The sequence below is a fragment of the Berghia stephanieae genome, chromosome 7, assembly GCF_034508935.2.
Source record: "Berghia stephanieae isolate SIO BIC M18660-M18661 chromosome 7, UCSD_Bste_1.3, whole genome shotgun sequence".
Classification (NCBI taxonomy): domain Eukaryota; kingdom Metazoa; phylum Mollusca; class Gastropoda; order Nudibranchia; family Aeolidiidae; genus Berghia; species Berghia stephanieae.
In genome coordinates, this window is record NC_088366.1 from 23,061,253 (window position 1) to 23,078,983 (window position 17,731).

General features: G+C 37.1%; 1 protein-coding gene across 1 annotated transcript in view; it reads right to left on the reverse strand.

The window, feature by feature from the left end:
* Positions 1-17,731, reverse strand: part of LOC144976902 (protein O-glucosyltransferase 2-like) — a 63,613-nt gene that overhangs the window by 29,759 nt on the left and 16,123 nt on the right. The window contains exons 2-5 of the mRNA XM_078921474.1: positions 16,026-16,231; positions 11,739-11,953; positions 11,148-11,225; positions 9,150-9,322 (exon numbers count right to left, since the gene is read on the reverse strand). Coding sequence (XP_078777600.1) covers positions 9,150-9,322; positions 11,148-11,225; positions 11,739-11,953; positions 16,026-16,231 — 672 coding nt within the window. The remainder of the gene's footprint in view (positions 1-9,149; positions 9,323-11,147; positions 11,226-11,738; positions 11,954-16,025; positions 16,232-17,731) is intronic.

Here is a 17,731-nt window from a genome sequence, read left to right on the forward strand (position 1 = left end):
TGTCCAAATAAAAAGCTCCGTGGAATTCTCTTACGAAGTTGAAAAATGTATTGTCTATTCAGACAATAGAAATTGAGTTCAAATTTTATTCAACGCTTGACTAATGAATCGACGTATCACGGTGTTAATTGAACGGACAACTATGCTTGTATCTAAAAAGTTTGCACATCGTAAGACGGTATTCAGAATTCGCACCAATGACTTCACAAAGTCTCAATGGATCACGATGTTAATTAAATAACCGAAAATATAATATCAAAGTAAGAGTTGCTTACGTCAAACTACTTTTGAATACCCTGTGATGGAAATATAAAAAGATTTATTTCAAAAAGTCCATGCATAATCATGACATATCGAGGATACCATGAGGAGAAATCAAAAATATTATTAAAATTAACACTTTTTCAATAAGTACGAGGATTTATCAAATATAAAATACCCTGATTATCTTTATCATTATCATCATCACATCATCATTATAATAATAATAATAATAATAATAATAATAATAATAATAATAATAATAATAATAATAATAATAATAATAATAATAATAATAATAATAATAATAATAATATTGTTAACATAACGTGAAAACAAAAAAAAAACAAAAACAACAGCTCTGTACTGCCGACCCTCAACTGTACATCTTCAAAGAACTGTGGACGTTCGGACGAATTCTCCTCAGCGGGAGATCGACAAGATCAATAAGAAAACATTTGAGCTAGTGTTATTCGACATTCAAATCCACGCCGTAGAATAACAATACAGTCTAAAGCATTAAAGAACCCGTGAAAATGTTATTTTTATTTGTCATCCTTTCGAGGGATAAATCACAATGGATTATCTCCCTTATGTCCCTTTTTATTGATGTCATTTCCGCTTCAACAATTCTCTTTGTACGATCTGACGAATCGGCTTTACTTATAAGTCAATGTTTTTGTTGTATTATTGGGTCAAAAATTAGAGACATAAGGTCTCTCTCTCTCTCTCTCTCTCTCTCTCTCTCTCTCTCTCTCTCTCTCTCTCTCTCTCTCTCTCTCTCTCTCTCCAGGTATTAAAGACACGCGCAGCGCACACAAGCCTGCCTTTGTTTTTATAAACACAGTATATGCAATGTTAACCAAATAGCACATACTGTGTTCTTTAATAAAACGGCAGAGGTAGAGTGCTACCGTCAGATGATCTCGAAAATAGTGGAGAAAAAAAATTACTTTCCATTTCAACTACTCAAAGAAGAGCTTATTTTGTGTCTGCTCGCAATCTTATACGTGCAAGATGTATCTTCTTATTATCATTATGTTAAAAGCAGCGCTTAATGGGGGGAAAAATATTATACTCCTAGCTTAACTCCATTTTTTTATTAATTTATTTATTGCTTCATTGGTCTTTAAAAAAAAAAAAAAGAAAAGAAAAAATCTTGCGTGCAATAAATGCTCCTGTTTCTTTTTCTAATTGTTTGGAAGGGGGGTGATTTTTTTATGTGGGGGGAGGGTGTAATGTTGTCTCCAGTCGAGGATGTCTTATTTTTGGGGTTACAGTTTTCTTGTACATAATTTTCTTTATGCAATTTCTTGCAGTTTCATACGCACCTTTTCAAATTTTTATGGAAATACTAGATCTAGACATTAATAAATGTCACTGGTTCAAAAAAAAAACACACACAAAAAAAAAAAAACACCAAAACAACATATATATTTTTTGAAGTCAAATAATCAAGACTCGTGCGACTGTAACAAGGAGACTAGATGTAATCTAATTTTTACAAAATTGGAAACCATAAAAGAAAAAAAAAGACAAGAAAGCAGGCATCTGGATTGAAGAAGAGGAACTTGCCAAGGATTGAGGCGGGTGGGGGGTCACAAAGGCTCTCAGCAGATGACGTGTACTTATTTGCACATAATAAAATTGTGCACGGGGCAGCGCGGCCTAGCGGTACGGTCTGCGCTTCGTACCCGACAGGTACCGAGGTCGACGAAGTTGTGTCAATGCAATAACTGCGCAGCCGAAGTTGTGTCAATGCAATAACTGCGCAGCCGGAGTTGTGTCAATGCAATAACTGCGCAGCCGGAGTTGTGTCAATGCAATAACTGCGCAGCCGAAGTTGTGTCAATGCAATAACTGCGCAGCCGAAGTTGTGTCAATGCAATAACTGCGCAGCCGAAGTTGTGTCAATGCAATAACTGCGCAGCCGAAGTTGTGTCAATGCAATAACTGCGGAGCCGAAGTTGTTGTCATGGTCTCAAGTGAGTAAAGAGTTACTCGACTATGCATAAAGATCTATGTAGAATGAGGCCCCAGAATTTACTAGTTACTATAAATGAAAAACAATTAACGATTTGTTTACAATGAAATAAAAATAATGATGAAATTTAATTAAAAGAGATAAACAGTGATCGTGGCAGTTACAAATAGAGGTATGAATATTTTACGTAACTTATGATAATATGTCAGGTTCGTAAGTTTACGTTTCCAGGCAGTTGATGGGCTTGGATGATCTATTCCTCTGATAACAGGATTGGACTCGTAAAATTCCACTTCCAGGCAATTGGTAAGAGGTTATAGTGTAGTACAGCGGGCTTGGGTTTGATCCTTGAAGATTATACAATCAAAGTTAAAAGCTCCGGCGTCTTAATGGTGTAGATATAATATCTACAAAGTCCCAAAAGATAAAAATCTTCCAGTATATATATAGGAATAGAGCGACTGGCCGTCCGGCATAGATTGTGGAGAGAAAGTGAGTGTAGAGTGTTAGACCTATCAGCTTTTATAATAAGTGGCTACGTGACAGAATGTAGAACGAAAAGTATTCACTAATTAGAAATTAATTCGAGGGAAGGCTATAAAAGGAAAGACGATCTAATATTAGAAGGTAAAGTTTATCTAAGCCTACCGAAATATAACTGGAGTGAGATGAATTCAGTTCTTAATAAAATAAAATTTAATAAGATAATTGTGAACAATCTTTACTGTGACACCCCCACCCACGTTTAAAATATACTCTTTAACCATTATGGGAAAGATAGATTTTACAAACGGAAGTAAATTTACTATCATGATACTCTAGCATTAATCCATTGTTATGATTTGTGCTACAATTAAATTATTTATTAACTAGACATGGAAATGTTTATATTAACGTAGGTATATGAATGGGTGACAATAACAATGAAAGATTGTGATTACAAATCATTGTGATGAACAAAATGATGGCAATGTGATTACAAATCATTGTGATAAACAATAGTGATGGCAATGAAGCATGATTTAAGTCGATGATATGAAGGTAATTTTCTGAATGATATGAATGAAAAAGTAAATGGAATATTGACATTTCAATTATTAATCATAAATGAGTGAAAATTCATAACAATAATAGATAAAGAGAAGATTTCTCAAATCATGAATGGGTATGGTATACATATCCAAACAATACTCAATGTTACATTAAGTTGGGTCATCATGTTTACAAATAAAATTATCGAAATTGTGCGTTCTGATTTGGCATAATTTGCGAGGTAACTAACAGTATGCATGGGAGGTTAAGTTATACCCTTCTCACGTGTTTATACTAATCGAGAAAGTAGGTCGGCGTGAATATTTTCACAGCCTGGTATGTGAGAGATACTGAAAGAGTAATTTTGCAAAAATAGACTCCACCTTAGTACTCTACTATTATTCATTTTGTTATTTCTTATGTACGTGAGTGGTTTATGGTCCGTTTCGACCACAAACTCTTTTAGCAGTAGATATCTGCTGAATGTCTTTAAAGCAAAGACGATGGCCAGTCCTTCACGCTCTATTACAGAGTATCGTGATTCTCTGTCCAATAATTTTCTGCTTGCATATAAGCAAGGCATTAGAGTTCCCTCATGCTCCTGTAATAGTACACCTGCGATGCACTTATCAGACGCGTCAGTTCTTACAACGAATTCTTTTGATATGTCGGGTAATTTAAGAATTGGTTCTGAACAGAGTAATGCCTTTAATTGGTTAAAGCTATTCTGACACACTTCTGTCCAAACAATTTTGTTCGGTGACCCATTCTTTGTCAGATTTGTTAGCGGTGTCGCGATGTGCGCGAAGTTGTAAATGTATTTCCTGTAAAAATTTAGGAGCCCAAGTACTTTGCGTACTTCTTTTTTTGTCTTAGGTGGTTGCAATTGTGCGATTTTTGTTTGTTTTTCTGTCTCGGGTGTCTGTGTCCCATGACCAACGGTATGATTAATCCTGCATTTGAAGCTTCGATATTAGTAAACATAGGTTGCGACACTGTGTCTCTATCAAAATACTTTTTTAGCATATTTGCATGGAATGTCTTTGTTGTGTTGTTAATTTTAATCTCGTAATTAACATTAGATTTTACTGCTGTTATTTTGAATGGTCCTTTCCATGTAGCTAAAAGTTTACTCGAGTCATCGGGTAAGAGTATTAGTACTTTGTCACCAATCTCAAATTTTCTTGACTTGCTTTTTCTATCGGAGTATTCCTTGTATTTCTCTGCTTTTTTAGTGACGGATTCCTGTGCTAGCTTACATGTATCCTCTATTCTGTCTTTCAGATTTCTTACATATTCGTAAGCAAACATAATTTCGTTATTGTCCTCCTCATTCCCTTTACAAATGTCGGCTACTATATTGATCGGGCCGCGAGGTGATCGTCCATACATCAACTCAAATGGGGAGTAGCCTGTAGATTCTTGGGGTATTTCTCTATATGCAAATAGGATTGCTGGTAAGTATCTGTCCCAATCATCTGGTTTTTCTGCTGACACTTTTCTTAACATATTCTTTAGAGTGCCATTAAATCTTTCACAAAGACCATTTGCTTGGGGGTGGTAGGGAGTTGTGAATGAGTGTTGGATTCCTATGAGTTTCATGGTTTCATGCATCATATGTGATGTAAATTGGGGTCCATTGTCCGACAGTATCTCATTTGGTATGCCTATTCTGGTAAAAATTGTCATCAATGCTTCAGCTATGTGATCCGATGTAGTTGATTTCAATGCTATCGCTTCTGGCCACCTGGTTGCGTAATCGACTAGTGTTAGTATGTGTGTATGGTTTCTATCTGATTTTGTTAAAGGGCCTATAATGTCAATTGCAACTTTTTGAAAAACTTTTTCAATAACTGGGGTTGTCTCTAATGGCAATCTCGGTATTCTGCCTTTTGCGACTCTTCTTTGGCATGTGTCACACGATTTCACATATTCTCGGACGTCTTTAGTAATTCCAGGCCATGTGAAATTCTCGGATATTCTCTTCAATGTGGAAGAGCTCCCAAGATGTCCAGAAGTTATTGAATCGTGCGCTATTCCAAGGATTTTGTTTCTGTAAATACTCGGCGTGACCAGTTGTTTAGCTATTTTGTTTCTTTTCCTATGTAACCTGAACAGAATATCTTTTTCAATGATGTATTCAACTTTTGATTTCGTCCCTTTGTTTGCGATATTGAAATATGATGTTAAAGTCGGGTCCTTTTTCTGTTCTTCAATGAACGTGTTCCTGTCAAATTGTTGTGGTTCTAGAGAAATAGTCATTGGCTTCTCTGTTGTCTTAGTCATCTTTCTTGTTTCTGCTAGACAAGCTGTTTCTTGGGTTAATGACCATTCTTTTACATCTGTTGGGTTGTCTTTAAGACCTTTTATATTGCCAACAATAACATCAGCGACGGGGTTGGGAAGTATACAGCATTCCACTATTCCTGTATAGTATGGGGTTTCTATGTACACGTTACTGTTTCAAAGGTTTCGACTGTGCCACTGAATGTGATGCATTGTACCGTTTTTCCAGTTTTGTCTTCGTCATTGATCAAAGATGCTTTTATTCCTACTGTACTGCATCCTGTGTCTCTCAATATTTTGCAATCAGTTCCATTAGCTTTGCCTTCACAAAAAAATAGCGATCCTGATTTGTGAGTTTGTGTTAAAAGTGACATACCTTTCACGCAATACACATTTATATTTTCTCCTGACATTATTCGTGTCTGATTATTTACACTGGTTTGGAGTGATGCATTTGCAGTTTCTTTCGGATATCCCACGATTTTGTAACATTTGTCTGCTGTGTGGCCTTTCATTCCACAATATTGACATTTAATTATAGGTTTGTTGGTTTTCTTATACTCAGTATTATTGTCAGTGCTATTTCTTGTTTTGTTTTGATAGGGTCGGCTATGGTCTCTATTGAACTGTTTGTTCCATGGTTTGTTACTATGGTCATCCTGTTTCACTTGCGTGTTCCGAGTGATTGATCGGCTCGTTCTATTTGAGTACTGAACTTTAGGTGTACCTGGACTCTGAGCAGCGGCAGCGTAGTATGGTTCCTTCAATGTTCTGCTAAGGGGTGTCAATGGATGTGCGCTGTTAAAGTTTTCTGCGTAGATTTTTAATTTGTCCAAGTTTTCTGGCTTTCTCTCTTTAAAGAATGCGACTAAATCTGGGTTGCAAGCTTGATAGATTCGATTCTTCAGCGTGAGATAGTAAAGGCCTGCAAAGTCGTCTTGTTTTACGTTTGCCAACTCAAGCCACCGATTTAGAAATTGAGTAATTCGGTTCACGAATGTATTAAAGTCTTCTCCACTTTCCGGTTTTGCAGTGTGAAACCTTTCCTGGTAACCATCTTCCGTTAATCTAAATCTTTTTAGTAGAGCGTCTTTAATTTTTCCATAGTCATCTGCATCTTCAGTTGTTAAGGTATAGAAAACTTTTAGCGGTTCTCCAGATAAGCAGTTAATCAAGGCTGTGGCCCATTTGCTTTCTGGCCAACGATAACCTTTAGCCTGAACTTCGAATCGGTGTAAGAAGGATTCTAGACAGTCTGAGCGTTCATCGTATGTTGGCATGCGTGGAAGTTTCACGAAAAATTCATCACTATTATTATGTTTTCTTTCATGACCGGTTTTTGTTTTTTCAATTTCCAGCATCATTTGGGTCCTTTTGGTTTCTTCTTCTGCTAAAGCTATTTGTCTTTTTAGTTCCCTTTCTTGGACTCTTTCTTCTCGTTCTTCTCTACGTATTCTTTCTTCGTGTTCTTTTTCTTCTCTACGAATTCTTTCTTCGTGTTCTTTTTCTTCTCTACGAATTCTTTCTTCATTTTCTTCTCTACGAATTCTTTCTTCGTGTTCTTTTTCTTCTTTACGAATTCTTTCTTCATTTTCTTCTCTACGAATTCTTTCTTCATGTTCTTTTTCTTCTTTTACTTTCTCTTCGCACCATGAAAATATTCTTTCCTGGGGTATTTCTAAGTCCTTTGCGAGACTTAAGTATCTTTTATATGCTTCCATGTTGCAATAAATTAGTTACGATGTTTTATATATATTATATTGACAGGATACTGTTACTGACTGTTTTATTTATTTACACTTACTGGAATGAACTGTTCTATTTTTAGAAATCTCTCTCTCTTATTTCAACTTATTATGTATGTTGAATTTGATGCCTTTTATCGTTATATCTTATAAAGCAATGTGTCAATACAATGCGGAGTTATTATGACTTGTGTCAATAACAATGTGTCAATCGCGTGTACTCTAAACTATGTTACTACGAAAAATGTATCACCAATGTGTGTGACTCGTCGTTAGTTTGTGTACAATTATTCGCAATGACGCTAATATACTAGAGTGTGATAACAATAATAGGATGCCAAAATAATCCCAAGTTATCTATCACTAAATATAACACGACGGCTAGTAGACTCCTTTTATTATTATTTAGTTTTTAAAGACTCACTTTTCAGAACATAATATATAAGTGGTTTTCGGTAACAGTAATATGCCAAAAATGCATTTAAAACAAATCACTATGCAAAACAAATCACGATGTCTATAGTTACTATGTGATGCCCAACTCATGTAAAAGAGAATAATGAAGGATATATTTACCAACTCAGTTCGTGGCTGGGACCTCTCTCTTGTTCAATGGTTGTTCAACAATTGTAATTAGGCATTGAAGAGTGTTTAGCAGTGAAGTTAAAAGCTCCGGCGTCTTAATGGTGTAGATATAATATCTACAAAGTCCCAAAAGATAAAAATCTTCCAGTATATATATAGGAATAGAGCGACTGGCCGTCCGGCATAGATTGTGGAGAGAAAGTGAGTGTAGAGTGTTAGACCTATCAGCTTTTATAATAAGTGGCTACGTGACAGAATGTAGAACGAAAAGTATTCACTAATTAGAAATTAATTCGAGGGAAGGCTATAAAAGGAAAGACGATCTAATATTAGAAGGTAAAGTTTATCTAAGCCTACCGAAATATAACTGGAGTGAGATGAATTCAGTTCTTAATAAAATAAAATTTAATAAGATAATTGTGAACAATCTTTACTGTGACAGTTGTGTCAATGCAATAACTTGTTTCTTTGCTTTACAACAATGGCCTCATCCAACATGTACAATGTACGAGGATTACCTTGGCTCCTCCTTCATCATTTCTTAATAAACATTCTACAAATAACAATTATACAACAAATGAAAGCTTATGGGTCTCAGCTATACAATGCGACTGTTATTTTCCCAGATAGTCGCCGTATCTATCAAAGTAGGTTCACCAACGATACTCTTAGTTTTTTGCAACGCGCCGTTGAAAGATTCTACTCTACGTCTTTTACTTCTGAAAAAAAAAAAGTAATAAACAAAAATAAATATAGCAGCTTCAAAAGAATAAAAAGAACAAAATACCAAGAACGGAACGTTTCGAGCTCAAAACCCTTCTTCAGTCAACAACAAAAAAACAAAACAATAAAGACATAAAAACATTACTAAATTCCAGATAAACGACAGAGATTAATAGTAGACCTACAAATTATCTCTGCCGTCTATCTAGAATTAATTAATGTATTTATGTCTTTATTGGTTGTTTTTTGTTTTGTTTTTTGTTGTTAGCTGAAGAAGGGTTTTGAGCCCTAAACGTTCCGTGTTTGGTATTTTGTTCTTTTTCGAAGCTGTTATATTCATTTTTATTTATTACATTTTACAGTTCACAGCTTCTAGCAGCCAACTCTCACTTTCTTCTGAACCACCTTCGTCCGTCTGCTTCAACGTCGTATCGTATCGTTATGCCAAAAGGCAGTGTTCAATATTAGGAAGAATATACAATGCGCATCTTGATTCTATTTCATATTAGTGATATTTTCTTTACCCTACTTACCTGCCCATCATTTCCAGCGTAGCCTCCGTGAGGTCATAGGTCGGGAGAACGATGTCGTAGGAGTCTTGTGAACCGCACCAGGACATGATAGGGAGCGGATTGTCGGCTCCATTTCGACGTGCCAAGGGCCAATCCCCGAGGTTGAAGATGAATTCAGAGTCTGGGAGAGCCATCTGGAATGATATTATAAGCGTTTGTTTGTAATTTATTGGGGGGGGGGGGGCGAAGTGGCGAGTGGTTAAAGCATTGCACTGTGACCCTGAAGGCCCCGGGTTCGAGCCCCGCTTCAGGCACTTTTGTTTTGTTTTTCTTTGGGCAAGATTATTAACCCCCATTCTGCTCACATTGGACAACATGGGTGATTCCTGTTGACATCAGACATCCTGTTTGATGGATTATCTATATTCCTTCACGGAATGCCTAGGCGACGGGATCTTATGGTGCCGTTGCGGAAGGGTGTAATTTTTTTTTTTTTTTATTTTTTTTTATTGCGAAAGGGTGTAATTTTTATTTTTATCTATTTATTTTTATTTTTTATTTTTTTGGTAATTTGTGGACTTGTGGTATAACACTCCCCTTTGGATCGGTAGGTCGCTGGGTAGGGTCCCGCTTTAGTCGGTCCAAAGTTGAGTTCTTGGAAAAGGCTCTTTTCTCATATTCTCTCACCGCACTCGGGGGTAAAAAAAGTATAAGATCGGTAACAGCAATTCACGGGCGTCTCGTCTAGCAGATTAGGTATTGATGTCGGAGTGGGACAACGTGTAAAGCGCTTTGAGCACATTTCAGTGTTTACTATAAAGATCTGAACAAGTGTGTATGAAAGGTGCCGAGCAAAACAAGAAAGAAAATAGAAGGAAAAAAAAAACAGCCCAAATAATGGTAGCAATTGTAAAATGGTGTAGTGGTAGCACGTCTGACCGGGAATCAGACGGTCTGGGGTTCGATCCCCAGGCGAGGTAGACTGATTTTTTGGAATGTTTTTTATTTATTTTTTTTTTTTTGTATTTTTCTTTCTTGTTTTGTCTGGCACCTTTCATATACACTTGTTCAGCTAGTTCAGATCTTTATCTTACACTGGTGCCTGCTCCCTACTTTCTTAATTTGATATATTCAGTGGATACTGTTCTGTGCTATATAAAAGATCAATTTTTTTCTGTTTGTTTGGGAGGCGGGGGGGGGGGAGGGGTTCTTATTTTTTATATAAAGGCAATGCGTACCTACTTACACGTCTGATAGCCCAAATTGTTACATCTCGTTGTTGTAATGAAAATAAATCTCAAACCAACGCAAAATATACTCCATTACAACAATGTTAAAACATGCCCATAATTTTGTTCCGTTTGCAGACCTGCAAATACCTGCATGTAGGTCAAAGGTCGTTGTTTTTGTTTCTTTTTAAGTTAAGGGGTTTACAACGCTTGCAACACATTTAGGTTATATCAGCGCCAGTAAAAAGGAAGAAAATGGGATAGTAAAAAGTTCTAGAATTACAATTAGAACACCCAAGAAAAAGTAAGACATAGGGGAACTGGGAACAAATAGGGATCAGATGTAGATTCCAAGCCTATTCAATTCAAGACGAAGAGTCCCTGCAAAATGAAGTCGTCTCGTTCATGGACAAGAATGAAAAGCAACATTCTGTTCATTTCGTGAAGGAAACAAGATTGGCGAGACTTTACACGCAGCATCTTCTTTTTGCACACGTAACTAGTTCTTACAAGTGTATTCAATAGTCTGATGTCAACGGCGAGCAGCGTGGTTCTAAACAAAGTAAATCGGTACTTTTTATTCTTCATGCTGGCTAGAACTTTTTCTCATGTCATGTGATCAGAACGTATAAAAGTCAAAACATGATTACATTTATAATGTTTATCTCTTCTGGATAAACTTTTATGCTCGTCGGTAAAGTATTTCATAAGGGCATCCGCCATTGTTCCGATAGTTTAGAACCAGTTGCTAAGTTACTGTGACGTCACGACTGTTGAAGGCTATTCTTACCTTTCTGGTTAGGGACAGCAAAATGGCGTCTGTAAACATGTTGAACCCTACGTGATGTCCGTAACATTTTCTGTACACCTGGTGAAAGAAGGAAAGTTTCTATACAAAACAACAATAACAACAACAACAAAAGAAAGAATATTTCAAAGAACTCTTAAAGGAAATATACAGAAAGTTGTTTTTTGTTTTTTTAATATACCTTTATATTCTTTTAAAATATAATTTTATTAGTTAGTCTACTTATGTGTTCGTAAATAGCACCATTGAAAGTCAAGTTAGTTTCCGCGTGTTTTGGTACCATGTTAATTCTTTACATCAAATACATTGATCGTGAGAGCTATTCGAAACAGATCCATTTAAAACACCCGCTTTCGTAAAAATGTTGCTTTGATATTAAAAAAAAAAAAAATCATTTCCTTTTATTTAAAAACATGTCTCTACGTTTAGCGTTGCTGATGAATTTGATTTCATTGTATTATTGTGCGGCTAAAGGGGGAACCCGAAACGTCCATTTTATCTGTTTTCGTATATTAAATTAAGCTTACATTCAATTTCAAATTGTTATTTATATCTGCTATGGTGTACACTTACATCGTTATTTTTGATGACGTAATGACAAAGGCTGTGACTCCCTCTATCATGGTACTTCTCCACGGCCTTCTTCAGCACCTTCTTCATGTTGATACCGTCCTTGAACGGCTGAAGGTCAAGGCCAATCTGATAAAACGTTGCTGGGCAACCGACTGTCTCCGCCCACTCTTCTGCGGTTTGGGTAGGACAATTGCAATTTTCGTGGTATGCCATGCCTATAAAAAGATATATATATATATATATATATATATATATATATATATATATATATATATAGAGAGAGAGAGAGAGAGAGAGAGAGAGAGAGAGAGAGAGAGAGAGAGAGAAAGAGAGAGAGAGAGAGAGGATGTTTTCATACGGGTTTCACTGATTTTTTTCTTCTGTGTTACTTCCACTTTACTTTTCGTCAGAAATGTCTTGGTACTTCTAATATCGGTGCATTAACAACCCTCAACATATCAGACTTTCTTAAAACTGACATTTCGACTCTGACAGGATCATCTTAAGATTGGGCTTTTAAATTGAGCTTTTATATAGCACAATATCCACTAAACGTGCTGAAAGCGCTTTACAAGGGGTCCCTGGCCAACAGCAGCAGTTAACATTTAGGACGGGACATGACGCCTGTTAAGCGATATTACAATTTTTTTTTTTCGACAGAGACAACGCTGTTAACGGCCAGGTGCTCATTTTACACCTGAGTACGGTGAGAGAATGTGAGTAAAGAGCTTTCTCCAAGGGCTCAACTATGCGCCGAGCGAGGCTCGAAACCAGGACATTCCAATCTGAAAGCGAATGTCATACCACTAGACCACATAGTCGCACCTAAAGATCATCTTAACACATCGATATTAAAACTAAGATCATTTCTGACCAATTTTTAGTTTTAAGGGCATTCGTTTGTCACTGTGCAACACAATTGAGGGAATGCAGTTTCTACCAAATTCAGTCCCTTGACTGGTGGACAAAGAAGAATTGCATGGACCTTCCAACACGGGACCGGTATCACAGTGCAGTGGCTTGCTGTTTTAATGAATTGCTTGATTTTGTGAGTTTTGATCACTCGTAAGAAACTAATAAGCGCCAAGAAAATAGTCTCAACATGTGTGATGCCCTCTTAACTCACTCAATCCTAGAGATTTTTGCTACTTTTCAAAATTGGAAAAAATGTATTAAAAAGGAGCATGTACATAGATAGTTTTATTCAACTCCCACTAACATGTTTAAACGAAAAACATAAACTTTGATACTACGCCTATAATTTTTCTCAGAAAAATGTAATAAATAGGCATGGAGTAAGAGTAACCCGGGTAAACTACGGATATAGTCGGTGTTAGGGTTAAGTGAGTTAATAGTGTCCACTGCATTATGCATAACTAAGGGACAGAATCTGTGAAAAAATCATTCACATACTAAGTATAGATCCACCAGAGCATACAAAATGGTGAGATTCAGATATTGGCACAATATGGAGCCAATGAAGTAACGGTCCGCCTGTCCCCCACCCCCTGAACCCAATCAACAACCATCCCCTAATTCAAAATGAAACCCGTACCGTTGGTACGTACTTCGTCTTTCAGAGCCCGAGTTTATCCCAGGTTATGTAGCACCGAAAGAAGAGCCAACGGAGCCCGAGTTTATCCCAGGTTATGTAGCACCGAAAGAAGAGCCAACGGAGCCCGAGTTTATCCCAGGTTATGTAGCACCGAAAGGAAAGCCATAGGAGCCCGAGATTATCCCAGGTTTATGTAGCACCGAAAGGAGAGCCATATGAGCCAGAGTTTATCCCAGGTTTATGTAGCACCGAAAGGAGAAAAAAAAAACCAAAACAACAAATACTTGATACCCACTTAATGAGGCGCTAGTCCATCACATACACCCTCTCCAAATTCTACCAAGCCCTGCTAACCACTCACTGCTGGATGGATAATGAATTCAGAAAAAAAAAAAATCCCGACTTCTCGACTTCACCAAGGATCAATTCTGATTCCCTTCCGCCTGGAGCGAGTGCTCTACCAACCGAGCGATAAGGACCTATCAGTATTACGTGCCAGCATCTTAATGATAGCCCATTGGATGCAGCTCTCTTACAAGCTTCTTTGTTTATTTCTAAGGGTTTTACAGTGCTTGCAACACATTTAGGTCATATCAACGCCAGTTAAAAGGATGAAAATTAAATAGTAAAAAATATTCTAGATGTACAATTAAAAGGACTTGAGGAAAAAGTAAGACAAAGGGGAATGGTACAACTAGGGAACAGATGTAGATTCCAAGAGCACACTTTCAGTGTACTTAGTTTGAGATTATCTAAATGTTTCAACCAGACACCAGCACAAGATCCCACTAAGAGTAGTACACTCAAATGTTTACAAATCATATATTAAAAATAATTTTTTAAAAACAGTACATAACAGAGAGATGATTTACAAGGAAAAAAATATCATCTCTCAAAACTATAACTATATACATTCGACTGTTTCCCTCCCAGTCAAGGACTCCCGCCAGGGTCAGCACAAATTCCAAGCTTTTGTGAAATGTCTGATTGTTTTATTAGGCGATTAGCCCGATTAAGTTCGGAAATTCTTTTGCTGATTTGCTGCGGTGAATGCACTTAGTGGACGGGCACTGCGAGCCTGCTCATTAATGTTGGTGGAGACAGCATCAGTTCCAGTAAATAATTTAGCTAACCTTTGAACTGATTTAATACCGACTCATGAGTCACCATAAACATGTTTTAGCCATTTATGAACACATCTCTCTTTGCAGTACGAATCTGAGTCACGGCACAATGAATATTGCATAATTTTTGTGTGATTTCTTCGACCGACATATGTTGTTTTTTTTCCCCAGTAAGATAAAGTAAAATCAAGAAATATCTAGCAGCTAAACAAATTTTGGTGACCTAATAGAAGAATAAATTACGCATATTATTTTGATGCATAGTTTATGCTGATGAGTTCAATACAACCTGAGATATTCAATAGGCGTCAAGACTTTTCAGTCCAGCCTAGTATATTATGTAAATAGTAATTTTATAAACAGGTGTATAAGGATGATTTGGGGCATTATTATTTATGTGGATGGATAAAGTCTAATATTAAGATCTTTAGGAAGCTGCAAGCCAACAACTTACAAATATACACATCAGAAATAGCAAATGGGAATGGATAGGCCATACACTTAGAAAACCTACCAGCAACATCACAAGACAGGCTCTGACATGGAATCCCCAAAAAAGAAGAAGGCCGGGAAGGCACAGAAATGGTTGGCGAAGAAGCAAGGTGAAGGAAGTAAGGAGAGGCGGTTACGCGTGGAAGCAGGTGGAAAAGACAGCCCAAGGAAGAAGCATCATTGATGACAACAGCCAGCATTATAATTTGGCTAATCGGACATGTAAATAAGTCCATGCATGATTTACGCAGCCATAACAGGAATGTGATTTACACAGTTTTAGAAATGAATAAATATACAGATAAAAAAAAAATATTTTAAAAAATAAATTTTTAAAAAGAAGAAGAAAAAAAAAGAAAGAAATATCAATCCATCTGTCTGTCTTTCTTTCAGATGAAAAAACTAAGCCGAGGTGCACTTATTTTATTAATAATAATAAAGCTGAAAACTTATATAGCACTATAAATATAACTCCGAGACACCAGACTCTGACACTTAAATTACAAATTACTTAGGATGAAACATCCTCATTCACACAAAAAAGCACACACACATATACACACACAAACCAGACGCCTAGCTTGCTTCTCATATCTACTAAAATCGAAACAGATATGTTTTAAGCGAACGTTTTAAAATAGACAAAGATTCTTTTTCACGAATGCTCTGTGGTAAGGCGTTCCGAACAGATGAGAAAAGGATCTTAATTCCAGCATTGTTCAAGTTTAATAACCCAAAATGTTATGGCCTCATTATTGTAATGGAAATTCTAACGAACCAATGTAAAATATTGTCCCTAACAACAATGTTAGCTAAATCAAAGCTATAATCGAATTCGGTTATCAAACTTGCAAATTTGTGCTTAAAACTGAAAGCTCTGGGCGAAGCTAGAGTCCGGGACAAGGACAAAATGTCGCATAGAAAACATAAATGGCACGAAGGAGATAAAAATAGTTTGGACTTTTGGAGAAGAACCCTTCGGCGGTCAAAGAGGTGAACGTTTTCCCCGCCATAAACCTCAGAAAGAATTCCACACAGCGGATGTGGGTCACACAATATTGGCTGGAAGTCACGTGATCAACAAAATAAAATGAAGTGTAATTGAAGTGAACCAACCTTTTAACAAGTAAGGAGACTGAGCCACATCCCGACCGTTATGCTTGACTTCTATAAACAGGTCTTCGTGCGAGCTGAACATTCTGTAGCGGACGATGTAGGACCCATCGTGAAGGTCAAGAACTTGAGTCCAGATCCTGGCTCGATCACCATTGGACGGTTGGATGGTCACTGTAAATGCTTTGTCTCCCACGGACTCTGTCAGGCTGTAATACAGAAGGATAACGATGATCATTCATAAAGAATATCATAAGTGGGTTAGGGATAGGGATCAACACGTGACATAGGGTTAAATTATGTGGATAATAATAATTTATCCACTTCAGTAGGTACCATCATTATCACGTTGCACTTTGTGGAACTAAAGGCGCCAACAAAAATTATTCCAGACAACCCTGCCTTACAAAAGCCATCGTTAAGTTATAGCCTGACACTGACCAAAAAATTGACGCCAAAAGGCCAGTCTTTTGCCACAAAAGAAAACAAATCGTGAGTTGTATTCTATAGTTCAACCAATGAAATAACTTGTTTCATTGAGTTATACTAACGACAACTCACTAGACGCTACACAAACCTAAAATAAATTGACGTCAAACTGCCAGTCCTTGAGGGTTCTAGTGTCAGACTATAATATGTTAACGATGGCTACGGCCGTACTCTTTTCCCAGCGAAGGGAATCCTTTTCCCCCCTTTTCTTTTCGTTTTTTTTATGTTATTTTATTCTTTCTATTTATATTCACGAGCCACACAGCTTTTGTAGTTTTGTTCAACTTGAAACGGTTCCGTCAGAACCACGCCAAAGTATAGGCTCCAAAATTAACGTAGACGTCTATGTCAATTTCGTGGCATTTTTTAAGCCCACGACTTGTCACTTAAATAATATTCATCAGTGCGTATTTCTGCTAGGTCCTAATAATTGTCTTTAAAGATATGAACAAGTGTGTATGAAAGGTGCCTGACAAAGCAAGAAAGGGCACCTTTCATGCATACTTGTTCAGATCTTTATTTTATACTAGTGCCTGGTCCTTAATTTCTTTAATTTAATTCTCTTTAGCTGAGAGCACGACATATTTCAAGCTTGTGAAGTTGGTGTCTCGTCGTGTGGCAAAATCAAGCAATCTTTAGCGTGATCAATGACCGGTAAGTGACAATGATCATCCTTCATATAATTAATGAGCATTTCCTCAAGGTATATTATATCCATTTCAGTGAAGTGGCTTTTTCCACCACTTACTTGTCACTTTAATGATATTCCTAACTGCCCATTGCTAGCTCCTAATTCACATCTTAGTGGAAGAGAGAATGTTGAAGTCAACAGCAGGACACCTTTTATTGTCTGTAATCCATGCAGCTGTATACAGACTTTCAACATGGAGGGAGTAGAACAATCATGCAAATGAAGCTGTTGAAGATTCAAGAGAAGAACAGCCCTATGGAACTGAGCTCCCCAGGAATGAATGGGTAACACTGAACAGAGCACGGGCAAAATTGGGAGAACAGTCGGAAGCATGAAAAAGTGGGGGCTGACTGAGACTAGCTTGTGTACATGTGGATGCCCAGAGCAGTGGTGGAGCACACCCTTAGAGAATGCCAGGCTAGGCCCAGCTGCACTGACCATGACCTAAGAGTCTGCTCCACAGATGCTGTGGAGTGATGCTGTGGAGTGGGTTCGGTGTTGGAGCGACAAGCTATGATAATTGTCTATA